Source organism: Oncorhynchus tshawytscha, unplaced genomic scaffold, assembly GCF_018296145.1.
Source record: "Oncorhynchus tshawytscha isolate Ot180627B unplaced genomic scaffold, Otsh_v2.0 Un_scaffold_7045_pilon_pilon, whole genome shotgun sequence".
NCBI classification, from domain to species: domain Eukaryota; kingdom Metazoa; phylum Chordata; class Actinopteri; order Salmoniformes; family Salmonidae; genus Oncorhynchus; species Oncorhynchus tshawytscha.
The window spans coordinates 190,308-217,500 of record NW_024609644.1 but is presented as its reverse complement, the minus strand read 5'-3'; the positions used below and the strand labels follow the sequence as shown (position 1 = coordinate 217,500).

The 27,193-nt window shown below is 40.6% G+C and overlaps 2 protein-coding genes across 2 annotated transcripts in view; one reads left to right on the top strand and one right to left on the bottom strand.

The window, feature by feature from the left end:
* Window positions 1–923: 923 nt before the first annotated feature.
* Window positions 924–25,746, bottom strand: tnfsf18 (TNF superfamily member 18). The gene is made up of 5 exons (XM_042316601.1): window positions 25,464–25,746; window positions 7,191–7,644; window positions 6,653–6,703; window positions 2,744–2,810; window positions 924–2,630 (listed from the first exon to the last, which is right to left on the bottom strand). Exons 2-5 carry the CDS (start codon window positions 7,368–7,370, stop codon window positions 2,266–2,268), a joined length of 663 nt encoding a protein of 220 aa, XP_042172535.1. The 5' UTR covers window positions 7,371–7,644; window positions 25,464–25,746; the 3' UTR covers window positions 924–2,265.
* LOC112225759 (phospholipid phosphatase 3-like) overlaps window positions 23,775–27,193 on the top strand; it is a 36,551-nt gene continuing 33,132 nt past the window's right edge. Inside the window, exon 1 of the mRNA XM_042316600.1 lies at window positions 23,775–24,742. Within this exon, the coding sequence (XP_042172534.1) occupies window positions 24,538–24,742 (205 nt within the window). The 5' untranslated portion in view covers window positions 23,775–24,537. The remainder of the gene's footprint in view (window positions 24,743–27,193) is intronic.

Below are 27,193 nucleotides of genomic sequence, written 5' to 3'. Positions count from 1 at the left end.
GTTTCCCAGCGGGAACTTCACTTGTGGAATTAGTAACAATGTACCATTTTATCCTAGTTTATTTGGCGCTATAAAGTAGGTTTCCATCCAATTTGCGTTAGATTTTCATGCTAATATTCTAAAATCTGCTAAAACGATATGTGCATTCCCCCGCCAGGGATGTTTCCATCAAACATACTTTTTTATGTGCTTTGGCAAAGTGGGTGGGATTATATCCTGCCTGTTTGGCCCTGTCCGGGGGTATCATCGGATGGGGCCACAGTGTCTCCTGACCCCTCCTGTCTCAGCCTCCAGTATTTATGCTGCAGTAGTTTATGTGTCTAGGGGGCCTAGGGTCAGTCTGTTATATCTGGAGTACTTCTCCTGTCTTATCGGGTGTCCTGTGTGAATTTAAGTATGCTCTCTCTAATTCTCTCTTTCTCTCTTTCTTTCTCTCTCTCGGGGGACCTGAGCCCTGGGACCATGCCTAGGACAGGAGTACCTGGCATGATGACTCATTGCTGTCCCCAGTCCACCTGGCCGTGCTTCTGCTCCAGTTTCAACTGTTTTTCCTGCGGCTATGGAACCCTGACCTGTTCACCGGACGTGCTACTTGTCCCAGACCTGCTGTTTTCAACTCTCTAGAGACAGCAGGAGTCGTAGAGATACTCTTAATGATCGGCTATGAAAAGCCAACTGACATTTACTCCTGAGGTGCTGACTTGTTGCACCCTCGACAACTACTGTGATTATTATTATTTATGAACATTTGAACATCTTGGCCATGTTCTGTTATAATCTCCACCCGGCACAGCCAGAAGAGGACTGGCCACCCCTCATAGCCTGGTTCCTCTCTAGGTTTCTTCCTAGGTTTTGACCTTTCTAGGGAGTTTTTCCTAGCCACCGTGCTTCTACACCTGCATTGCTTGCTGTTTGGGGTTTTAGGCTGGGTTTCTGTACAGCACTTTGAGATATCAGCTGATGTAAGAAGGGCTATATAAATACATTTGATTTGAGATACCAACATAATGCGATTATTGGATAAGAGCAATATTATTTGTATTTGTCAAAAGGCAGCCAAGAATCGATCATCATCGCCAGAAGAAGACCCTCGATATTTATTGAAAAGTTATTGAAAAGTTCATCATAATGTATTTAATCTGTAGCCAATAAACTGCATGCTTTCCCGAGTCGTAGTGGCGTGACTCCAAGTTTACTTCGATATGATGGTTATTACATCAATATTTGGGCATGAAGATGTTTTACCGACACAAAAAGATCCCACCTTGTAAAGCGTACTTTGTTTTGTCTACATTTGGAAGGTTTACCGAAACATTTTCTGTTTCCATCAGGCCTGTCATTAAATGTTTTACCTGACGTACTTTACTCGCATAAAACGATTGAATGGAAACCTGGTTAGTGACATACATTCATTGTTTATCTCTACATCTCATCCTACAACATACTCAACATGTCCTTCAAAATAGATATAGAAAATAAATAAGAAGAAAATAATAATAAGATAATATTGTAATAAGACATAAATAGGTAAAAAACAAATATTTTAAATACAAAGCAATACGCAAATATTAAAGTAAACATTAAAGATATGTTGATACTGTGCATTCTCTCAACAACCCTGTGCACATGACTTGATAAGACAATCCCCTCATTCAAAGCTTAAAAAACAATATTTACCGGAAAAACATACTAACTATAATCCCGAGCGATAAAAACAGTGCTGCTTCATCCAAGAGAGAAACATGCTAAAGTAACAGTACAACCCATAACCCATGATGACCAATACTTTTAAACATATTTTTCCAACATTACAAGACGCATTATTATATTACATGTTTAATCCCCCTTCCCTGCAGGAGGCCTTTTGAATTTTGGTTGGCCCTCATTGAAAATAAGAATTTGTTCTTAACTGACTTGCCTAGTTAAATAACGGTTAATATAATCTAATTTAAAAAATCAGTAGAATTATGGAAAGAAAATCTTTGCAGCTCAAAACCAGTTGGAAGGCTAGGTAGAGGATAAAGGAGTGGAATAATCTTCTGTGATGAGCAGGGAGTCGGACTGAATCAGTTTCAGTCAAATATACCGTGTCTCCCACATGATCTTCCCCACTACTCCATCTCTCTGACAGGTGGTGGGATGGTGGGTTGATCCCAGTTAACTCCAGATCCCCAGGATCTATTCAATCAACCCCTACCAAATGACTCCCAGATCTAGCCCCCAGCATGTGTCTATGAAGACAGGAGTGTCTATATCCAATAGAATCTACAGATATAATTTTGGACCTATGATGCCCAGGTATGTGGCGGTGTAGCTGGTGTTGATCCTGGCACCAGGGGAGACAGTGACTGTGAGGGTGTCAGAGGCTGCTAGATCCACAGCCCTGCCCAGGAACCCTGTGCTGAGGGAGGTGTTGGTCATCCTTACTTCCAGCAGGACTCTGTTGGGCTTGTTCACTCTCACTATGTGCTGTCCAGACACCTCTGGTGTCTCCAGAGTCACCTGAAGATACAGGAAGTAACAACCATCCTGGTTGATGGTCAGGGATCCGCCCTTTAGGGAGACAAAATTATTCGCCTTGGACTGCGTCTTCCACTTGATCCCACTTCTCGCCACCGAGACATCATTATCTGTGGATGATAAATTGGAAACTGGCATCAGTAATGTGACTAGAATTGGAATATAAATGAATTGTGACTAGATCTAAAAATTCAAAGAGACTGAACCTTCTAAGAACTCTCACCATCTATACTTGTGGGTTCAAAGGTGAGCATTTGCCATGGCACTCTTTGTGGCTCCAGGGGTATGCTCTGTGAAGACAGAAATAACTCATCATTAGTCACTGATCTCTCTACTCATTGAAGTAATGGTGGGCATCCAAGCAACACGAATCAAATCCTAACAGTAAAACAAAGAAGGGTTGTGGTCAATTCCATTTCAATTCCAGTCAATTCAAAAGTAATTTTCCTCATTGAAAAGCACTGAATATAATTGAAACTGGAATTTGAATTTCAGTGTACTTCCTGAATTGACTGGAATTTAAATATAATTAACCCCAACCCTGGAACACAGTATGACCTTCAAACTATCCTTTTTATCTGTGACAGGGTACGAACTACAGCTGTTGTCTATGTTCCCCTGGGGACCCTATTTAGGGAAGATTTGTTAAACAAATCTAAATATATTTGAGATTTGAGATTCTTCAAAGTAGCCACCCTTTGCCTTGATGACAGCTTTGCACACTCTTGGCATTCTCTCAACCAGCTTCACCTGGAATGCTTTTCCAATGAGATCCCACATATGCTGAGCACTTGTTGGCTGCTTTTCCTTCACTCTGCGATCCGACTCATCCCAAACCATCTCAATTGGGTTGAGGTCGGGTGATTTTGGAGGCCAGGTCATCTGATGCAGCACTCCATCACTCTCCTTCTTGGTCAAATGGTCCTTACACAGCCTGGAGGTGTGTTGGGTTATTGTCCTGTTGAAAAACACATGATAGTCCCGCTAAGCGCAAACCAGATGGGATGGCATATTGCTGCAGATTGCTGTGGTAGCCATGCAGGTTAAGTGTGCCTTGAATTCAAAATAAATCACTGACAGTGTCACCTGCAAGCACCCCAACACCATCACACTTCCTCCTCCATGCTTTATGGTAGGAACAACACATGCGGAGATCATCCTTTCATATACTCTGCATCTCACAAATACATGGCAGTTGGAACCAAAAATCTCAATTTTGGAGTCATCAGACCAAAGGACAGATTTCCACCGGTCTAATGTTCATTGCTTGTGTTTCTTGGCCCAAGCAAGTCTCTTCTTATTATTGGTGTCCTTTAGTAGTGGTTTCTTTGCAGCAATTTGACAATGAAGGCTTGATTCACACAGTCTCCTCTGAACAGTTGATGTGTCTGTTACTTGAATTCTGTGAAGCATTTATTTGGGCTGCAATTTCTGAGGCTGGTAACTCTAATGAACTTATCCCCTGCAGCAGAGGTAACTCTGGGTGTTCATTTCCTGTGGCGATCCTCATGAGAGCCAGTTTCATCATAGCGCTTGATGGTTTTTGAGACTGCACTTTAAGAAATGCTTAAAGTTATTGAAATGTTCTGCATTGACTGACCTTCATGTCTTAACGTAATGATGGACTGTCATTTCTCTTTGCTTATTTGAGCTGTTCTTGCCATAATATGGACTTGGTCTTTTACCAAATAGCACTATCTCCTGTATATCTTCCCTTCCTTGTCACAACACAACTGATTGATTGGCTCAAAAGCATCAAGAAGGAAAGAAATTCCACAGATGAACTTTTAACAAGGCACACCTGTTAATTGAAATGCATTCCAGGTGGCTACCTCATGAAGCTGGTTGAGAGAATGCCAAGAGTGTGCAAAGCTGTCATCAAGGCAAAGGGTGACTGCTTTGAAGAATCTAAAATCTAAAATCTATTTTGATACTCTTTGGTTACTACATGATTCCATATGTGTCATTTCATAGTTTTGATGTCTTCACTATTATTCTACAATGTAGAAAATAGCCAAAATTAACAATAACCCTGGAATGAGTAGATATGTCCAAACATTTGACTGGTACTGTATGTGTGACAATATTAAAAATGTTCTATTGTTCTGTGCTGCCACTGCAATAGTGGATTCATTTTTTAGTTGGCTGCAGACTATTCTGTGTTTGGAGAGGCATTGGGAGAGCAACCAGTAAAGTGACTCAGACCTCCATTAAGTTGATTGTTTATTCTGTTGTGCGTTTTATATTTCAGTGAACTATTTACTGATTTATAGTGTCCAACAAGCAAACCTAAACCTCTAAGCTTAATAACCTTTTAAAAATGTTATATCTGCCTTTCTACTGTTTCCGTACAATGGGCATAGCAGGACCTGTAGTTATTATATTACTTATGTCTAGATGTTACATATCCCTACAGAGTTTGCTGTCACTTATACAGATATAACAGTAAGTACAGTTATTTTAACAGTAATGTTCCATATAGGGCAGGGATGTGCAACTTTGATGGGGAAGGGGGCCACACATTATCTGACCTCATCATGATGGGCTGCAGTGGCTCGCAGGTCTGCATACCCATATCCATATGCACACACACAGTCAGAGCTGGCCCTAACCTTTTGGGTGCCTTAAGTGACATTTTATTGTCTGATTGCTGACATTCTGTTTACCTGTCTAGAATGGAGAGTGTGCCATGTGAGTGCTCAGTTGGGGAATCCATCTTTTAATTAAATTGGAGGGGATGAGGTTAGCATCAAACGATTGGATTTAATACTTTCTTGTGCACTGCTCAGTGACGCAAACAACAATGTTTCCATCAGAAACGATTACAGATACCATCCAACACCGGACACATGCTGCTAAAACATGTACCACAACGTTTCCATCAGAAACTATTACAGATACCATCCAACACCGGACACATGCTGCTAAAACATGTACCACAACGTTTCCATCAGAAACGATTACGGATACCATCCAACACCGGACACATGCTGCTAAAACATGTACCACAACGTTTCCATCAGAAACTATTACAGATACCATCCAACACGGGAAACATGCTGCTAAAACATGTACCACAACGTTTCCATCAGAAACTATTACAGATACCATCCAACACGGGAAACATGCTGCTAAAACATGTACCACAACGTTTCCATCAGAAACGATTACGGATACCATCCAACACGGGACACATGCTCCTAAAACATGTACCACAACGTTTCCATCAGAAACGATTACGGATACCATCCAACACGGGAAACATGCTGCTAAAACATGTACCACAACGTTTCCATCAGAAACGATTACGGATACCATCCAACACGGGACACATGCTGCTAAAACATGTACCACAACGGGTCGGGCGATTCCTCACAAGCTCTATGGAATGCCCTGAGAACCGGCTTATTGATACATTAAATAATAATAAAGGTGTCTGGATTTGGGCTAGATGTTGCATATGCCTATCACATTTAGGAATGAATTTCAACTAGTTGCCGCCATTAACACTTACTAATGGAGTATGCCACACGTTCATGATCGAAAAACAGAGATTGAAATCTGATTTCAGAGAAGGAAAATCTGCACAGTGGCATTTCCCTGCATGTGGATGTGATGTTATGACATGTCACCTTTCCCTGCAGTGCGACGAGGCTGGTGGTTGAGCCCTCTACTGTCTGAGAGCCTGGAGGATGATAAGTCAGACAGAGAAAGCGAGACTGACGAGGTATGGCCTAGCCTAGGCTCAGGTCCCTTCCAAGATGCATTCAAAATGATCTATTGCCGGGTTTCCAAAACTTGGTCCGGGGTCCTCCCACAGGTACACATTTTGGTTTTTGCCCTAACACCACAGCTTATTCAAATAATCAAGCCTTGATTATTTGAATCACCTGTGTAGTACTAGGGCAAAAACCAAAACGTGTACCCCAGGGAGACCCCAGGACTGAGTTTTAGGAAACCCTGGTCTATTGTATATCCTATTGGCAGGCCATGTATATGATGATGATGATGATGATGTTATGAATACTCTCTGTCTTGGAGGGGGCAAAATGAACAAATCGTTTGCATAGGACATGTTAAAACTTGTTTAGAGGTTGGAAACATGTTGAAACCCGTCTTGTGGTTAGCTTACCAGAGATGAGTCTGCTGTGGGTTTTGGAGCTGAAACTATTTCTGGCAGAGGCTGGGGGAGGGAGATGGGAAATATCATGACGATTGTCCTATCAGTAACTTGTAAGTAACAACAATTTGCCTGAGAAAGACATTTGTATTCAGCTCTACTCTATGCTTTATGAAACAGTATTAATATGACATACACAGTGATCATTCAGTAGCACACACCCAGCCCTTTTATATTGGAGAACAGGGTTCTGATGGCACCAGTGCTAAACCACACATAGTGATGCGTTTCCCCCACCAGCTGTGATGCTACTGAAACCACTTCAGAGGCTCGTACTCAACAGGTGCAACAGGCAGGTGTTACCACAGCTACAATACACCGCTCTATTGACACACATTGATCCAACTTCAAGATCTCATCTTAGTTTTACACAAAGTGAGCTACAATACATATCTCAGATTTAATTCAACTTGATTTCACTAACTATGTCCCTCCCTAACACACACCAGAGAGTGTGTAAGTGTGTGTCTATGCAGGTTAGAAGTCTTACCAGTGCGTGTGGCCTGGTGATGACGAGTAGGGTGATGGAGACCACGTGGCTGACGGTGAGGAGCCCGACCCAGAGAAGGAGTCCACTGACCAGGCGCCGCTGGCTCCCCTGGACCCCCGGGCTATGATGGTGGCAGTTCTCTGAAACCTCACAGCGATCCATTGACTGCTGCGGCATCATCAATCTGCAACGTCCGGCCGTGGGGGGGAAAGAGGCTCGGGTAGAGCAACCTCAGTCCCCTGAGATGCAGCAGAGGGCGTGCAGGAAGAGAGAGAGATGGAGCCGCTGTGTCTGTTTGTCCTCTTGGCTTCCTCTGCTGTGAAACCTCAGAACACTGCTGTGTGTGTGTTGCGTCTGTATCCGACGAGGACGTCTTTATGTCTGTGTTCTGCTCTGTGTTCCTCTGTAGCTGTCCAGGACAGGAGGCAGGTCGGGCTGGTACTTTCCTGAGTGACTGAAGGAAAACAAAGATAGATAACTCTTCACGTAGTGTAATGGTCCTCCTACTATTCACACTAGTCTCATAGAGAAAGAGGAACACCACTCACAACCAATGAGAAAACGAGGGCGTGATAAACATTGACCTTTAAGTGAAAATGAGTCATTCACATCTTTCCCCTAAATAGATTTTACAATGTGATTTGTCAGCTACTACAATAAGCCAAATCGAACCGATAGTGTTTTGGCACCATTCAATGTGAGTCCATTCACTTTTCTGATGTGTCAGTGTGTAATTCGCTTTCTTTTTCTATTCTCTTCCTCTTTCTCTTTCTGTGCAAAAGTACTGTAGTAAAATCCAGGTCAAGTCAACATATTCAAACCCCACTCTTCAGTACATTAATATGATAACATGTCACAAGGTCGTGTTTCAAATGTTTGCATCTCTAAAATCTCCCAGTCTCAGCTGCATGTCAGGCTGTGCTGTGCACCTCTTATGGTTTCACTTTGGTTACTTGTGGCTGACCTGGGAAAAGTTTCCGGACCACACAACAGGGTTAAGGTGTCAATCTTGGTATTTGAGTACACTGACCTGGTTAGTGATGACAAAGGCCAAAACAACACCTACACATATGATGATTAGATCGACATTATGGAACAAAAACACTTCCCTAAGTGGAAGTTGGATACTACTCTCCGTTTCTAACGTTGTTTAGGTTGTAAAGGAAATAACTGACCTTTGCTTTCTTGTGGCATATGAGCAATAGGCTTTGTAATATACTAGCACACAGGAATGCGGGTACAATAACCATGTTTATCTGACGTAATTGGTGAAGTGCAAAGTACAGATGATGACATGTAGTAAATAGTAACAGAGCAGCCCTCAGGCACTACGGGTAAGTATATACATGACTTCTCCCTTTCTTTGGATCATCTGTTTCTCAAAACAATGTTCTTTCAACTCAGTGTTTCACATTGCAAACAATATGCAAACAAGCGTTGCTTTTTTTCTTGGTAAAATAGACCTCACAATAGTCATTACATTGTTATTATTAATGTCTTGTCAATGTTTAATTTTTTCTTCTATTTAGTTTTTTGTTTGTTTGTCTCTGTTTGAACTACAAACACTGATAGAATTGGCATTCTGATAGGTCTTTCATAATGAGTTGAATTCACTGGTGTGTCAGTGTTTACATTGTTGCTTTACATTGTTTGTTTTGGTGTTGTTGGTGTTGGAGAACACACAGATGAGTAGTTTTCTTCCAGGCTGACACTTGTTTCAGGTTCTCTTTCCACTGGATAAGGTAAGTCCATTATGGTTTCTGAGTGTCTCTCTGGGCGTGTTTCATGTGTTTTTAACAGGTGTCTCTGGGTTCCTTCAGTAGATTCTCTCATTTTGTGTTTGTGCTATGTATGACCTTGGCTGGTCATGTTTTCCAATTAAAATCGTTGGTTGCCATTTGTTGTCTTGTCTGTTCCTGATGCGTTCTCCTGCCTTCATGACCAAAAGCTTACATGTGCTTTGGTCAAGGTAGTGTTTTGTCTCTGTTGTCTGCTTGTGAGCCTGTTCCTGATATGCTGATAGAGTCCTGGATTTAACAATCTGTCTGACTTCAAAATCTTTGTCTGCAGCCTCCTTCCCATCAGTAGGTGTGCAGGTGAGAGACCTACTCCATCCAGGGGTGTTTCTTTACTCAATGAGAGCTAAGTATTCACTATGTAACAGCCTTATTCTAAAATTGATTCAACAGTTTATCCTCATCAATCTAAACACAATACCCCATAATGACAAAGAAAAAAAATTGAATATTTTTGGAAATTAAATGAAAACTGAAATCACATTTACTTAAGTATTCAGACCATTTACTCAGTACTTTGTTGAAGCACCTTTGGCAGTGATTACAGCCTTGAGTCTTCTTGGGTATGAAGCCACAAGCTTGGCACACCTGTATTTTGGGAGTTTCTCCCATTCTTCTCTGCAAATCCTCTCAAGCTCTGTCAGGTTGGATTGGGAGTGTCGCTGCACAGCTATTTTCAGGTCTCTCCAGAGACGTTTGATCGGTTTCAAGTACAGGCTCTGGCTGGGCCACTCAAGGACATTCAGAGACTTTTCCCGAAGCCACTCATGCGTTGTCTTGGCTGTGTGCTTAGTGTATTTGTCCATTTGGAAGGTGAACCTTCACCCTAGTCTGAGGTCCTGAGCGCTCCGGAGCAGGTTTTCATCAAGGATCTCTCTCTACATTGCTCCGTTCATCTTTTCCTCGACCTTGACTAGTCTCCCAGTCCCTGCTGCTGAAAAACATCCCCACAGCATGATGCTGCCACCCCCATGCTTCACCGTAGAGATGGTGGCAGGTTTCCATCAGACGTGACACTTGGCATTCAGGCCAAAGAGTTCCATCTTGGTTTCATCAGACCAGAGAATCTTGTTTCTCATGATCTGAGTCCTTTAGTTTCCTTTTGGCAAACACCAAGTGGGCTGTCATGTGTCTTTTACTGAGGAGTGGCTTCCGTCTGGCCACTCTACCATAAAGGCCTGATTAGTGGAGTGCTGCAGAGATGGTTGTCCTTCTGGAAGGTTCACCCATCTCCAAAGAGGAACTCTGGAGCTCATTCAGAGTGACCATCAGGTTCTTTGTCACCTCCCTGACCAAGGCCCTCCTCCCCCGATTGCTTAGTCTGGCCAGACGGCCAGGTCTAGGAAGAGTCTTGGTGGTTCCAAACTTCTTCCATTTAAGAATGGAGGCCTCTGTGTTCTTGAGCACCTTCAATGCTGCAGACATGTTTTGGTACCCTTCCCCAGACCTGTGCCTCGACACAATCCTGTCTCTGAGTTCCAAGGAAAATTCCTTCAACCTCATGGCTTGGTTTTTGCTCTGACATGCACTGTCAACCTTGAGACCATATATAGGCAGGTGTGTGCCATTGCCAAATCATGTCCATGCAATTGAATTTCCCACAGGTGGACTCCAATCCAGTTATAGAAACATCTCAAGGATGATCAATGGAAACAGGATGCACCTGAGCTCAATTTCGCGTCTCATAACAAAGGGTCTGAATTTGTTATGTAAATAAGGTATCTGTTTTAGTTTTTTTATACATTTGCAAGAATTTCTAAAAACATGTTTTCGATTTGTCATTATGGGGTATTGAGTGTAGATTGAGAAGAAAAATACAATTAATCAAATTTATAATAAGGCTGTAATGTAACAAAATGTGGAAAATGTCAAGGGGTCTGAACATTTTCCAAATGCACTGTATGTGGGGTGGCAGGTAGCCTAGTGGTTAGAGCGTTGGCCCAGTAACCGAAAGGTCAGCTCAGGGATTCGATCTTGCAACAAGGTAAAAATCTGTCATTTCCCCCCTGAACAAGGCAGATTAACCCACTGTTCCCAAGCCATCATTGTAAATAAGATTTTGTTCTTAACTGACTTGCCTAGATAAATAAAGGTACAAAAAATAGCTTTTATAACAGGTTCTTCAGTCTGAACTACTCTCTCAGCTTGGCCGTTTGACTGTGGAAATCTAGGGCTCGACGTGACATGTTTGAACTCTTAGCTGGTAGAAAACTATTGACTCACAAGACATTTCTTGACTCACAAGCGGTCTTCCATTGTTGGGGCACAAAACATTGATCACCCCATGCCTTGCAAAGATCGACTTTAGTGCTGTAATTGTGTTTACTTGCTGTCCCACTGAACTTGGAGATTTCTGGGTATTTTGTAGTAATCCACACATAGTAGGAATTCTGTATCATTGTAATGGAAGAGGTCTACTCTAACTTTGGCCCAAGCTCTCTCTTATATTGGATGGGACATGTGCAGACTGCACATTTTGTTCCATCTTCAATATATTTAGCCATGCCTGGCCAGAACAGAACTTTCTCTTTCCTTACATTCCCATGTGTGCATCATGGATTTTTCAGATTTGTTCTCATTTTCTAAGGGACAAGTTTGAACTTTTGAACAGCAGTCCGTCTGAGTATTTCAAGTCCTCTCTGAAGGTGCAGTGGTGCTGTATTTTCTTTGCAACTTTCCCTCTCGTGTCTGGCCATCCTTTTTTAACTATTTCTGTGACCAGTTTTAGCTCTCCATCTTCTGCTGTTGCTGTTTTGAATTGCTGCAGTTTCTCCTCTGAAACAGGAGGTTTTTGATCAATGTAGTTTACATCCAGCTCACCATCGAACAATTTATCTCTCTAATCCTTCAGGTATGCTCGGCTCAGTGCATCATTCACGTGTATCTCCTTTCCTGGTTTGTCTGTCACATGTAGACTGTATCTCTGTAGTCTCATCAGCATTCTCTGCAGTCTGGCTGGTACTTTCTGGAGCGACTTCTTGAAGATTGTTTCCAAGGGTTTGTGGTCTGACTCCACCTGGATCTGTTTTCCATACAGGTACTGATAAAACTTCTTGCAGCCATACACTATCGGCGTTAGATCTTTTTCAATTTGAGCGTATCTCTTTTGGCAGTCTGTGACGGATCTTGACCCGTAAGCGATTGGCTGACCATCTTGCAGGATCACAGCTCCCAAGCCTTCTGATCTTGCATCGAAAGATAGTCTGTTTGTTTTTAACATCGTAGTACTTTAACACTGGCGCATTGCTGACAAGCTAATCAAATGGCTATTTGCATGGCCCCTCCCTCATTTACGCTGCTGCTACTCTGTTTATTATATATTCATAGTCACTTTAACTCTACCTACATGTACATATTACCTCAACTAACCGGTGCCCCCGCACATTGACTGTGTACTGGTACCCTCTGTATATAGCCTCCCTACTGTTATTTTACTGCTGCTCTTTAATTATTTGTAACTTTCATTTTCTATTTTTTTAATTAACACATTCTTAACTGCATTGTTGGTTAAGGGCTTGTGAGTAAGCATTTCACTGTAAGGTAACTTTTGTATTCGGCGCATGTGACAAATTTGATTTGATTTGAAGTGTTTTCATGCTTTTGAAGCTCTGTTCCTGTGCAGACTCCCAGTCCCACTGAATGTCTCCTTCCAGCAGTTGTCTCAGTGGTGCGTTGACATCTCAGAGATTTGGGATGAACCTTGTAATATACTGCAACATCATGAACCTCTGAAGCGCTGCTTTGTCCTCTTTCCCTGGCCTTTCTTGTGTTGATCTGACCTTTTTGGAGGCTGGTTTCAAGTCTTCTTTGCTGAACACATGTCAATGTAGAGAATTTCTGTCATTCTGATTTTGCACTTTTCCGTATTCAATTTCAAGTTGATGCTTCTCAATCTGTCTAGTAGCTATCTCAGTCTCTGGGGGTGCTGCTCTGTGTCATCACCCAAAACAAGTCATCCATGATGTTTATGACACCTTTCAGACCTTCTGAATTCTGCGCGAGGCACCTCTGGAGCGGATGCGATTCAGAAGAGCAGCCAAACGGCGTATTGATGTGTAGTCAGGAGCTCTCTTCATCCATTTTCCAGAATCCTTGGTTTGCATCAACCACTGAAAATATGTTAGTGTTGGGCATTTCAGCAACTTCCTCTTCAATGGTACTTAAAAGATAATGTTCTCTCTTGATGGCTTTAAGATCCTGTTGGTCCATGCATCCCCATATTTTGTTTGGCTTCACGATTGTAACCAAGCTGTTTGTTCTTTCAGAAGGCTCAGTTTGCCTGGCGACAACATCTTTTCCATGCGGTTCAGTTCCTTTTCAAGTTTTTATTTTAGTGCTACAGGTACCTTTCTGGGTGAGTGAACCACTGGTGAGAGGTCTGGGTCTATTTGTATGTGATGAACTCCTGGAACACATCCAAGTCCTGTGAATGAATCTTCATATTCACTCAAAATGTCAGTCTCTGTCCTTTGTTCAAGCTTGAATATCCTCTGTATTAAGCCAATTTGCAGACAAGCTGATCTTCCAAGTATCGCAGGTGCATCTTGTTCTATCACTTGAAATCCCAGTTCAAACACTTCCTCTTTGTATTGTTATTTAATAGGGATCCCCATAAGCTGCTGCCAAGGGAGCAGCTACTCTTCCTGGGGTCCAAACACATTAAGGTACTTAAATCACACATAAAACAAAAGATAAAACAGTACAAACATTATTTCACCACTATATATCTACAATACAAAATGTATAAAACCACCACACAACAATATTACAATGTACGTGTGTGTGTATTGTGCATGCGTGTCTTCCCAGTCCCCGCTGTTCCATAAGGTGATTTTTATATATTTTTTGTTGTAATCTTATTCTACTGCTTGCATCAGTTACCTGATGTGGAATAGAGTTCCATGTACTTTAGTCATGGCTCTATGGAGTACTATGCGCCTCCCAAAGTTTCTTCTTGACTAGGGGATTGGGAAGAAACTTGTGGGGTATGCATGGATGTCCGAGCTGTGTGTAAGTAGTTTAAACAGACACCTCGGTGCATTCAGCATGTCAACACTTCCAACAACAAGTAGTGATAAAGTCAATCTGTTCTCCACTTTGAGCCATGATAGATTTACATGCATATTATTAATGTTAGCGCTCTGTGTACATGTAATGTCCTGTTCTGAGCCAATTGTAATTTTCCGAGGTCCCTCTTTGTAGCACCTGACTACATGACTGAACTGTAGTCCAGGTGTGACAAAACTAAAACCTGCCTTGTTGATAGTGAATGCAGAGCAGCACTTTATTATTGACAGACTTCTCCCCATCGTAGCTACAGTTGTTTTGACCATGACAGTTTACAATCCAGGGTTACTGAAGAAGTTTTGTCACCAACTTTGTTCAATTTCCACATTATTTATTACGAGATTTAATGAATTATTTGTCCCAAATATAATGCTTTTAGTTTTTGAAATATTTAGGACTAACTTATTCCTTGCTGCCCATTCTGAAACTAACTGCATCTCTTTAAGTTTTGCAGTGATTTCACTCGCTGTAGTTGCTGACGTGTATAGTGTGAGTCATCCACATACATAGATACACTGGCTTTAATCAAAGCCTGTCATTGGTAAAGATTGAAAAAGTAAGGGGCCTAGACAGCTGCCCAGGGGAATTCCTGATTTTACCTGGATTATGTTGGAGAGGCTTCAATTTGAAAAAAATTGTTAGACAGTAATTGTTAAACTTCTGTTAGACAGGTAACTCTTTATCCACAATATAGCAGGGGGAGTAAAGCGATAATACAAGTTTTTCCAGCAGCAGACTGTCAAAAGCCGCAGTGAAATCTAACAAAATAGCTCCTACAATATTTTTATTTTTCCATTTTTCTGAGCCAAACAGGAGTCATCTGTGTAAGTGACGTGCTTGTTGAATGGCTTCCTTATAGGCATGTTGAAAGTCTGTCAGTTTGTTTACAGTAAAATAGCATCGTATCCGGTCAAACAGGCTGATTGGTCAGCTATTTGAGCCAGTAAAGGGAGCTTTACTATTCTTGGATAGACCACAATTCTTCACCTCTTCCACACTAACTTTATGGATTTCAAAATTACAATGTTTGTTCATAATTTGATCAGTTATACTTGGATGTAGAGTATCAGTGTTTGTAATTTTGGAAAAAATCATTAAAGTAATTGGCTATATCAGTGGTTTTTGTGATGAATGAGCCATTTGATTCAATGAATGATGTAGCTGAGTTTGCCTTTTTGCCCAAAATTTCATTTAAGGTGTTCCAAAGTGCTGTATCAGTCTTTATATAATTGATCTTTGTTTAATAGTATAGTTTCTTCTTTTTATTCAGTTGGATAGGAAGAAAATGATGAGAGATATTAGAAATGTGAGTTGGAGAATGAGGAAGTGAGAATTTTATAAGGTAACAGACTTTCTCAGGAGCAAGAATAACATTGGCTTTGAGTCTTTGAAAGGGACAGGGGGAATCTTGAAGCTATGTCTTAGTTTATGGGGATTCCAAATGTGATGGAATGAGGAACCAGAGCAGTTTCATTGGTTATATAATCATACCGTAGTTCTGTATTCATGGTTGATGTACTATACAGTAACAGATTGCTGGCATGGACGCTTCAAACGTTATGAATTGTAAATCAAATGTATCACTAGCTATGTTTCCATGGTATTGGTGACAGATTTTCATGCAAATATTCTAAGACTGCATAAAAACAATATGCACATGAAATGGACTTGCTGCAGATGTCTGTGTGTGCTGAGGTGTTGCACATATAAATACCTTTTGTGGTTAAATTCCCATGTATGCATTTTCAACTCTACAGTTGGTTTTCTCACATAGAAAATTGCGTTATAGAGCGAGTGTGCCACTCTGGTATTGGCACGTGCTGTTGGCTAGAGCGAAGAGTGCACATATAGACCATGATGAGATTATTTGTAACGGTTTTCTAGTGGTGATGGAGAGTCGGACCAAACTGCAGCGTGTCGATTGAGATTCATGTTTAATCAAACAAAGAAACACGAACACTACACGTAATCGAAACCGAAACAGCCTATCTAGTGCAAACTAACCGAGAGTACACATAGGACACTAAGGACAATCACCCACGACAAACTCAAAGAATATGGTTCCCAATCAGAGACAACGATAAGCACCTGCCTCTGATTGAGAACCACTCCAGACAGCCATAGACTTTGCTAGATAACCCACTAAGCTACAATCCCAATACCACCACCAAAACCCCAAGACAAACACACCACAATTACAAAAACCCCATGCCACACCCTGGCCTGACCAAATACATAAAGATAAACACAAAATACTTTGACCAGGGCGTGACATTATTATTATTGTTATGGACAAAAGAGTGAAATTATTGTCAAATGGCAGCCAGGCATCGATTATCATGTCACCAGAAAAAAAAATGGATATTTATTGGACTGGAGCATCAAGCTCATCACTTTTCAATTTCATCACCCTGTGAAGTTCATCATTTTTTGAGTCTGTAGCCTAATAAACTGCATGCTTTCCTGACGAGTATAGAGGGAGGACCACCCACCCATCGCGTGACTCCAAATGTACTTTGATGTGATGGTTATTATATCAATATTTGCGCATAAATGCGTTTCCAATGACATTTATCTCATCATTTATTTTTACGGACACACAAAGATTCCACCTTGTCTAGCATATTGTTTTGTCAACATTTTGGAAAGTTTACAGAAGAATGTCCTGTTTCCATCAGGCGTCTCATTTCTTTATCGGATATGTACTTTACTCGCATAAAAAGGTTAATGAATAGTTATTCTGGAGTGCGGCATGTCGTGTTAATTTTCCCTCGTTCCCTTCTTTTTATGACTACTCTACGTGCCGTGGCCATAGTTTATTATATTGCCAAGGTGAGCAGGCCCATTGGGAGATGGGGCAGAGAGTCCTGAGTAAAAGACACATTATCGATGTCAGTTGGCGCTGAGCTCAAACGTGACCTTTGGTAGTACATGGTTACATGTACAAGGCCAGAGTACCTTTTATTGGTCCGTGCAATCTGGTTAAGACGTTCCTACCCCATTGAAGTTACATTTTAAATGGGTAAGGGTTATGGTTACGTTTAGGCTAGGGGTTAGGTTTCGGGTTTATGGTAGGGACATTCCAAGGATACTGGATTAGCACTGACCCTCTTAATGGGGTGGACTGACAGTTGATCAGTGTCATCTGAGGTGTGCTGTACTCAGGGTTGGGTAGATTCCTTTCTAAATGTAATCCATTACAGTTACCTGTCACAAATTGTAATCAGACATGTAACTTTTGGATTACCCAAACTCAGTAACATAATCTGATTAGTTTCAGTTATTTTTGGATTACTTTCACTTTAGAGGCAATAGAAGAAGTTAAAAAGGTGTGTCATCAAAGTGGTCTCTGACTTGTGGTCAGACTCGCTCAGTTGGAACAAATTTAAACTTGTACTTTTTGTCAATGCTGAATTAAATATCACTGAGAACACAATACCAGTCAAAAGTTTTGACATTGACTCCTTCAATGTTTTTTCTTTATTTGTACTATTTTCTACATTGTAGAATAATAGTGAATACATCAAAACTATGAAATAACACATATGTAATCATGTAGTAACCAAAAATGTGTTATAAAATACCCCTTGCCTTGATGACAGTTTGCACACTCTTGGAATTCTCTCAACCAGCTTCACCTGGGATAGTTTTCCAACAGTCTTGAAGGAGTTCCCATATATGCTGAGCATTTGTTGGCTGCTTTTCCTTCACTCTGAGGTCCGACTCATCCCAAACCATCTCAATTGGGTTGAGGTCCGCTGATTATGGAGGCCAGTTCATCTGATGCAGCACTCCATCACTCTTTTTCTTGGTCAAATAGCCCTTACACAGCCTGGTGTGTTGGGTCATTGTCCTGTTGAAAAACAAATAATAGTCCTACTAAGCGCAAACCAGATGGGATGGCATATCGCTGCAGAATTTTGTGGTAGCCATGCTGGTTAAGTGTGCATTGAATTCTAAATAAATCACTGACAGTGTCACCAGCAAAGCACTCCCACACCATCACTTATGTCATGCAATAAAATGCAAATTAATTACTTAAAAATCATACAATCAGATTTTCTGGATTTTTGTTTTAGATTCAGTCTCTCACAGTTGAAGTGTACCTATGATAAAAATTAGACCTCTACATGCTTTGTAAGTAGTAATACCTGCAAAATCGGCAGTGTATCAAATACTTGTTCTCCCCACTGTATCTTCTGTATACCACCCCTACCTTGTCATAACACAACTGATTGGCTCAAACGCATTATGAATACAATTAATTCCACAAATGAACTTTTAAGAAGGCACACTTGTTAATTGAAATGCATTCCAGGTGACTACCTCATGAAGCTGGTTGAGAGAATGCCAAGATTGTGCAAAGCTGTCAAGGCAAAAGGGTGGCTACTTTAAAGAATCTCAAATATGACACTTTTTTTGGTTACTACATGATTCCATATGTGTTATTTCATAGTTTTGATGTCTTCACTATTATTCTACAATGTAGAAAATAGTAAAACATTTAATAAATAAAAACATTGAATGAGTAGGTGTGTCAACATTTGACACGTACTGTATGTTTTTGCAAACATCTTTTATGAATTTAAAGGTAATCCAAGTAGCAATCATCTCTAGTTCTTCAAAAGTATCTGTAATCTGATCACAATATTTTTTACTGCTAATGTAACTGATGCAAAAAAATATATAATCAGATTACATGTAGTAAGTTACTCCCTAACCCTGGCTGTACTAAGTAGCCTACAATAGATAGGTGTAAGGTGTATAGTGGTTATCACTAGGGAGTGTCACTGGATGCAATTAGAAAACTTTTCTGGGGGGGAAACTAATTCCCCCGCACATTGTGTAGGCTATATTCTAAGTTTTGTTCTCAGACATGTAAGCCTGGTTAGCAAGATTAACTTTAATCACTGCTAAAGAAGTGGAGGCTGGTGGGAGGAGATGTAGGAGGACAGGCTCATTGTAATGTCTGGAATGGAATAAATGGAATGGTATCAAACACATCTAACATATGGAAACCACAAATTTGACTCTGTTCCATGTATTCCATTCCAGCCATTCGAATGAGCCTGTCCTCCTATAGCTCCTCACACCAGCCTCCACTGTGCTGCAGGCTTCTCATCTCTCCTGGCCCACCTATCACACAGTAAATTACTTTCTACAGCCATCTAGTGGCCATCAACATTACTGCTAACTGCTTTAGGCTCTTCTATTGAAGACAAGAGTGAATTTATAACTTTCTATCTAGTTCACTTGCTGGGGTCCAGACTCATCCCATAACCTTTGAGTCTGACATTTGAACAGAAAAAGTGAAGTAAAGGTAGACCTGCAGGGGCGGATTGACCATCTGGCATTTTGGGCAAATGCCAGATGTGCTGGTCATTTTTTTGCCTATTGGTCCTGTCTAATTTAAAACATTTTCTTCACCTCTACAGATCAATGGTTGAGAGTTTGAAGCTCTATTCAATAAGACAAGGAGGTAATGACACAGACCTGTCAGCCTAAATAATTTGCTGTTAGTTCCTTATTTTATTTTCATTTCCTTTCTCAATTTTGTTCGATCATCTTTTCCTCTCTCACAATACTGTAGTATAGCTGAGAATGTTACGTGAGAGGAAGTACCCTTGCATGCTATCAGGCTCCTAGCCACGGCTGACTGTAGCATTGCTGAGAATGTTACGTGAGAGGAAGTACCCTTGCATGCTATCAGGCTCCTAACCACGGCTGACTGTAGCATTGCTGAGAATGTTACGTGAGAAGAAGTGACCTTGCACCCTGGTGAGGGACTTGAGAAACATATTGGCCTGCGTGTGAGTAAATGTGTTTGATTCATGAATATAGCTGCCTTGTTTGATGTTTCCTGTGCAAGCAGTTGTAGACCAATCATGTAAAACTACTGCACAAATTTGCAGTAGTCTGCAGTTGTCTGTCTCTAATAAACCTTAATATATAGTTCTGAAAAGAAAGAGGTGACCATTTCTGTACCTCTCACCAGGTGGTGGCACTCTCCTACCTCTTGTACCTGCTATTCCATACTGTGTAAGGAAAAATCTGAGACTGATCAGAAAGTATACATTTGAAGGAATTCTCATCTACAAGACAGTCATAAGATATATGCTAATAACTGTATTATACCTATACAAACTATTTTAGCAGAGACATTCAGGGTTGGAGATGCCCATTGAATAGGTGGGTAGGCATAGGGTCTACTGCATGGTCTCCCATTAGGCCTTCACTGACCAGGAAAGTAACTGATGCTAGAGATACATCCATTTATTTGATCAAAGGAAGGATTAGATATTGTTGGGCAAACGATGACATTTGAAGTGTAAGGCAAAGGACAATATTTTCTCTCGTTTTTAATTTTCTAATTTAAGTAGGCCTGGGAAACATAATGGAATCTCTCATTACACACAAATCTACTCACACATACTTACACTGACACCACAACACAAACTGCATACATCCACACCCACATAACATGCACACACACATACTGACACCATACACACACGCACAAGCACACATGCTTCTGCTACTGTCTAATCTAGCCTGTTGCTTAGTCACTTTACCCCTACTTTTATGTACAGTACATACAGTAAATACCTCAATTATCTCGTACCCCTGCACATACAGTAGACTCGTACTGGTACTCCCTATACATAGCTATGTTCTGTTCTACTCCCTATATATAGCCATGTTCTGTTCTACTCCCTATATATAGCCACGTTATGTTCTACTCCCTATATATAGCCACGTTATGTTCTACTCCCTATATATAGCCACGTTATGTTCTACTCCCTATATATAGCCACGTTATGTTCTACTCCCTATATATAGCCACGTTATGTTCTACTCCCTATATATAGCCACGTTATGTTCTACTCCCTATATATAGCCATGTTCTGTTCTACTCCCTATATATAGCCACGTTATGTTCTACTCCCTATATTTAGCCACGTTATGTTCTACTCCCTATATATAGCCATGTTATGTTCTACTCCCTATATATAGCCACGTTATGTTCTACTCCCTATATATAGCCACGTTATGTTCTACTCCCTATATATAGCCATGTTATGTTCTACTCCCTATATATAGCCACGTTATGTTCTACTCCCTATATATAGCCATGTTATGTTCTACTCCCTATATATAGCCACGTTATGTTCTACTCCCTATATTTAGCCACGTTATGTTCTACTCCTATATATAGCCACGTTATGTTCTACTCCCTATATATAGCCACGTTATGTTCTACTCCCTATATATAGCCACGTTATGTTCTACTCCCTATATATAGCCACGTTATGTTCTACTCCCTATATATAGCCACGTTATGTTCTACTCCCTATATTTAGCCACGTTATGTTCTACTCCCTATATATAGCCACGTTATGTTCTACTCCCTATATATAGCCACGTTATGTTCTACTCCCTATATATAGCCACGTTATGTTCTACTCCCTATATATAGCCACGGTATGTTCTACTCCCTATATATAGCCACGGTATGTTCTACTCCCTATATATAGCCACGTTATGTTCTACTCCCTATATATAGCCACGTTATGTTCTACTCCCTATATATAGCCACGTTATGTTCTACTCCTATATATAGCCACGTTATGTTCTACTCCCTATATATAGCCACGTTATGTTCTACTCCCTATATATAGCCACGTTATGTTCTACTCCCTATATATAGCCACGTTATGTTCTACTCCCTATATATAGCCACGTTATGTTCTACTCCCTATATATAGCCACGTTATGTTCTACTCCCTATATATAGCCACGTTATGTTCTACTCCCTATATATAGCCACGTTATGTTCTACTCCCTATATATAGCCACGTTATGTTCTACTCCCTATATATAGCCACGTTATGTTCTACTCCCTATATATAGCCACGTTATGTTCTACTCCCTATATTTAGCCACGTTATGTTCTACTCCCTATATATAGCCACGTTATGTTCTACTCCCTATATATAGCCACGTTATGTTCTACTCCCTATATATAGCCACGTTATGTTCTACTCCCTATATATAGCCACGTTATGTTCTACTCCCTATATATAGCCACGTTATGTTCTACTCCCTATATATAGCCACGTTATGTTCTACTCCCTATATATAGCCACGTTATGTTCTACTCCCTATATATAGCCACGTTATGTTCTACTCCCTATATATAGCCATGTTATGTTCTACTCCCTATATATAGCCACGTTATGTTCTACTCCCTATATATAGCCACGTTATGTTCTACTCCCTATATTTAGCCACGTTATGTTCTACTCCCTATATATAGCCATGTTATGTTCTACTCCCTATATATAGCCACGTTATGTTCTACTCCCTATATATAGCCACGTTATGTTCTACTCCCTATATTTAGCCACGTTATGTTCTACTCCCTATATATAGCCACGTTATGTTCTACTCCCTATATATAGCCATGTTATGTTCTACTCCCTATATATAGCCACGTTATGTTCTACTCCCTATATTTAGCCACGTTATGTTCTACTCCCTATATATAGCCACGTTATGTTCTACTCCCTATATATAGCCACGTTATGTTCTACTCCCTATATATAGCCACGTTATGTTCTACTCCCTATATATAGCCACGTTATGTTCTACTCCCTATATTTAGCCACGTTATGTTCTACTCCCTATATATAGCCATGTTATGTTCTACTCCCTATATATAGCCATGTTATGTTCTACTCCCTATATATAGCCACGTTATGTTCTACTCCCTATATATAGCCACGTTATGTTCTACTCCTATATTTAGCCACGTTATGTTCTACTCCCTATATATAGCCATGTTATGTTCTACTCCCTATATATAGCCACGTTATGTTCTACTCCCTATATATAGCCACGTTATGTTCTACTCCCTATATTTAGCCACGTTATGTTCTACTCCCTATATATAGCCACGTTATGTTCTACTCCCTATATATAGCCATGTTATGTTCTACTCCCTATACATAGCCACGTTATGTTCTACTCCCTATATTTAGCCACGTTATGTTCTACTCCCTATATATAGCCACGTTATGTTCCACTCCCTATATATAGCCATGTTATTTATATTTGTTATTCGCTGTGTATTTATTCCTCGTGTCACTGTTTCTATTTTATCTTTAATACCCGCATTGTTGGAAAAGGATCCTTATGTAAGCATTTCACTGTTAGTCTATACCTGCTGTCTAAGAAGCATGTGCCAAATACAATTAGATTGGATTACTAACCTAATTTAATACACATACCACAGTTCATCAAAGCACACTGAAATAAAAATGTATGCAATTAAATAAACATTTATATATTTCTCTATACTCTTAATTCTCTCTCAAATATAGTATTGATTCTAGCATAACATAGATGTTAACAAATAAAACAAACAAAACTATCAGTGTAAAACAAAAAAGTAAGATAATCCAATGATATTCTTCACATGCTTCGTAAACAACAGGTGTGCACTAACAATGAAATTATTACTTACAGGCCCTTCCTACAAAGAAAATAGAGAAATAATAGAAAAGTAAAACACATAATAGATACGCAATGAGTAACGATAATTTGGCAATATACAAGTGATACCAGTACCGAGTCGATGTGCAGGGTACTTGTGCGAGGTAATTGAGGTGGATATGTACTGTACATAAAGTGACAGATAGTAAACAGTAGCAGCAGTGTAAGAGTTGAGTCAGTTAGTGCAAAAATGGTCAATGCAGATAGTCCGGGTAGCTATTTGGTTAACTACTGTATTTAACTAACAAGTGGGGGTGGGTTGTCAGAGGGTGCGACTGGAGCAAAGGAGATATAAACATTTTGCAAAACAAACTCCTGGGGGTCTGCCTAGTTTTGGGGAGGGACAAAATGCGAGGGAACAGGAGGACTCAACAGAAAATAGTCCACATGGAGAGAGCATTTGGAATAGTTGAATGAATGACATATGGGCAAGTTTGAAAGTTGACAGAGGAATTGAGCAATGCCTGTTTTGAAAGTTATTCTTTTAAAATATTGATTTAGTTGGTTTTAGGGTAACGTATGATGTAACGTGGCTAGCCAGCTACAGTAGTTGAAGACTTTGAACAAACACGATACAGTGGGACAGTGAGCGCTTTAGCTCGCAACACCTCAGTGAACTGCCAGCTTTGCTAGACTAGCAAGAGCACTTCTCGTTCAGTTTATCTTTACTCTTCTTTACGCTGTCGTCGAATTTGTCTTACATTTCACAGATAAGCTTGTTGCTTAACGGTTTGATTCCTGTCAAGTTTAACTTGTGGTTGTTGGACATGGTTGTCAATAACAGCTAGCTAGCTAAAGTTAGTCAGCCATCATTAATTTGTATTTTTCAACGTTGGACGGACTGAATGTTCACCTTTGGGATACTTAACGTTACTGTCAGTAAACCGCAACAAGACAACATCAACGTTGTATTTTAAACACGAGACAACATGCAAAAGTTCAACTCGACACACACTAGTACTCTTCCTCTGGACGCTGAGCTTCAGCAACGTTTAGCCGACAACGGGGGAGCCGGGGAGGCGATGAAGGAAAACGGCTCTGGGAAGAATCACATCCTTGCAGAACCTGCAGACAGTTCACTCTGTACCAAGAGAAAGATGCTGGTCGGCTTGGATGTTTTCTGTCTGTTTGTAGGTAAGAATTATGCTGAACCCCCTTTGCATATTATTTCACCCTTTTTATTTGACTGAATCCCAACGTAGTAGCATGACATGCTTGTCTGCTTTGCATGAATTAAATTCTTAGCCTGTCTCAGTATTTCCATCTTATTTCCGAGGAAATATGCAGAGGTCAATATCATTAACATGAATATAATGAATAGTATGCATGTCACAGGATGGGACATTATTGCACATAAATCTAGGACGGCTCACTCTCACATGTTGTCCAAGTGATTTAATTAAACGCATTAACGTTACATTTATTCGCACAAGTAGTTAAGGAGAAGAACCAACGGCAAAGTGCAACAGGTCTAGCAGTTCAACAGGTCACAATACAAGAATAAGTCCTTTCAAAAGCCAATTCAGGCTTAACCAAAAGGGCAAAAAGGAGTCTGTCTGTACTCTAAGCTAAGCACTGAAGAAAAGCTGGCAGGAGAGTTGTCCCGGGAATTCTTGAGTTCCCATGACAACCATCCATGGGGTTCCCAAGAAAAGAACATTAGAATAAAACACGTTGCAACCCCTTCCCTGCTTGTGTTCTAATGCCAAAATTACATTTGTTCATTGTTTGCCTTGCTTCACTTCACTACAGCATTATCCCTCGCCAAGTATCTAAACTCCACTGAGTTGAGCAGATTCTAGAGCTTTTGAATTGAACCTCCAACTCCTTCTAGTCGCTATACCTCGTTACTTACCTTGTAGGTCCACCTATGTTTGTCCTTTTGTTGCGTGCATTTCTTTGCTGAAATCCATAATATTTTTTATAAAAGTTAATCAAATACAACCACCGATGTTTTCCTTGTTGAGATTCAATTGGCATTCGCGGCTGAGTTGCCATCTTAGAGCACCAGCAATGAGGAAACAGTCAGTGGTTGCATTTGATTAACGTTTAATAAAATAAAATACATGGATTTCAGCAAACAAAGAAAGGCACGCAACAACAGAGGACAAACATAGGTACATGATAATGGTTTAAGAATTACATTTTTTTTTTAAAGTATCCGCATATCGTGAGTCAGAGGTTAATTTAAGGAATTCTAGTCTGCACTCAACTCCATGGACGAGTTGAGGTACTTGGCAACAATATCGCTAATGTGTGCAACAAAGTTATTCTGCCAAGTTAGGAGGCTATTATATAATTCAATAAAGCATCGGATAATGGCCCATACAGTTTGAATGCTGATAGGGCTAGCAGTGTTAAGCCATAATGTGGAACATGAGGCAATCTGACAATCACTCACAAACACATAGGGACTATTGGGTTGCTACTTTGTGGTAGTTATCATTGGTTACTCCTCAACTAACATGAGTGAAACACAATTGTGTGCCTAACTACACCCCTGAAATGAAATGGGGGAGGGGGGGGGTGTTGATCAGCCTCTCTGGTGCTGGCACTATGTGAAAGCAGGGAAGAGTGGTTTGTTTTGAAGTCGTTAACATGACACAAACAGGACTATAAGGTGGAACCCGTCCAGGCAGACAGACAGGTCTGCCAGCGCACCGTTGGCGGTTACGAGCTGCCTGTTTCTTCCCAGACAGACACACTGACAGACAGGTTCACTCTCACCGTACAGCCTGTTATTCGTTCTTGCCTGCAGGTATGCTATTGCCTCCTCCTCTGCTAGGTAGCATGCTTGACACTCACCTAAGTGTTTAGGAAGTGTCTGGTAAGTGCCAGACAGAGACTGACTGGCCCAGAGACAGAAGATGGGAAGGAAACATACTTTTTCAGTTTTTCGTAGCTCAGCCTCATGAGAACTTGTGCGCTGGTGCCGGTTGCATTGCAACACTAGTATTGACTCAATCACCGGGTTGCATGCTTGAAAGAACATGAGTGAGAGGAAGTGAGAAATTTAAAAAATGTATTTTTAAAGTCTCTCAAGACAAAGGGCAGCATGGCATGCTTGTCATCATCTTCCCCCATTCACCACCATCATCTCTGGTATCATCATATTCCTCTTTTCACCACCATCATCTCTGATATCATCATATTCCTCTATTCACCACCATCATCTCTGGTATCATCATAATCCTCTATTCACCACCATCATCTCTGGTATCATCATATTTCTCTATTCACCACCATCATCTCTGGTATCATCATATTCCTCTATTCACCACCATCATCTCTGGTATCATCATATTCCTCTATTCACCACCATCATCTCTGGTATCATCATAGTCCTCTATTCATCACCTCTGGTATCATCATATTCCTCTATTCACCACCTCTGGTATCATCATATTCCTCTTCACCACCATCACCTCTGGTATCATCATATTCCTCTATTCATCACCTCTGGTATCATCATATTCCTCTATTCACCACCATCATCTCTGGTATCATCATATTCCTCTATTCACCACCATCATCTCTGGTATCATCATATTCCTCTATTCACCACCATCACCTCTGGTATCATCA

What these genes read in the sequence shown, in the direction of transcription:
- tnfsf18 (XM_042316601.1), bottom strand. Translation starts at nt 7,370, where the DNA reads ATGATGCCGCAGCAGTCAATGGATCGCTGTGAGGTTTCAGAGAACTGC. An exon ending in TCACCAGGCCACACGCACTG is followed by an intron (nt 6,704 to 7,190) that starts GTAAGACTTCTA and finishes TCCCTCCCCCAG; the next exon opens with CCTCTGCCAGAAATAGTTTC. An exon ending in TGAACCCACAAGTATAGATG is followed by an intron (nt 2,631 to 2,743) that starts GTGAGAGTTCTT and finishes TATCATCCACAG; the next exon opens with ATAATGATGTCTCGGTGGCG.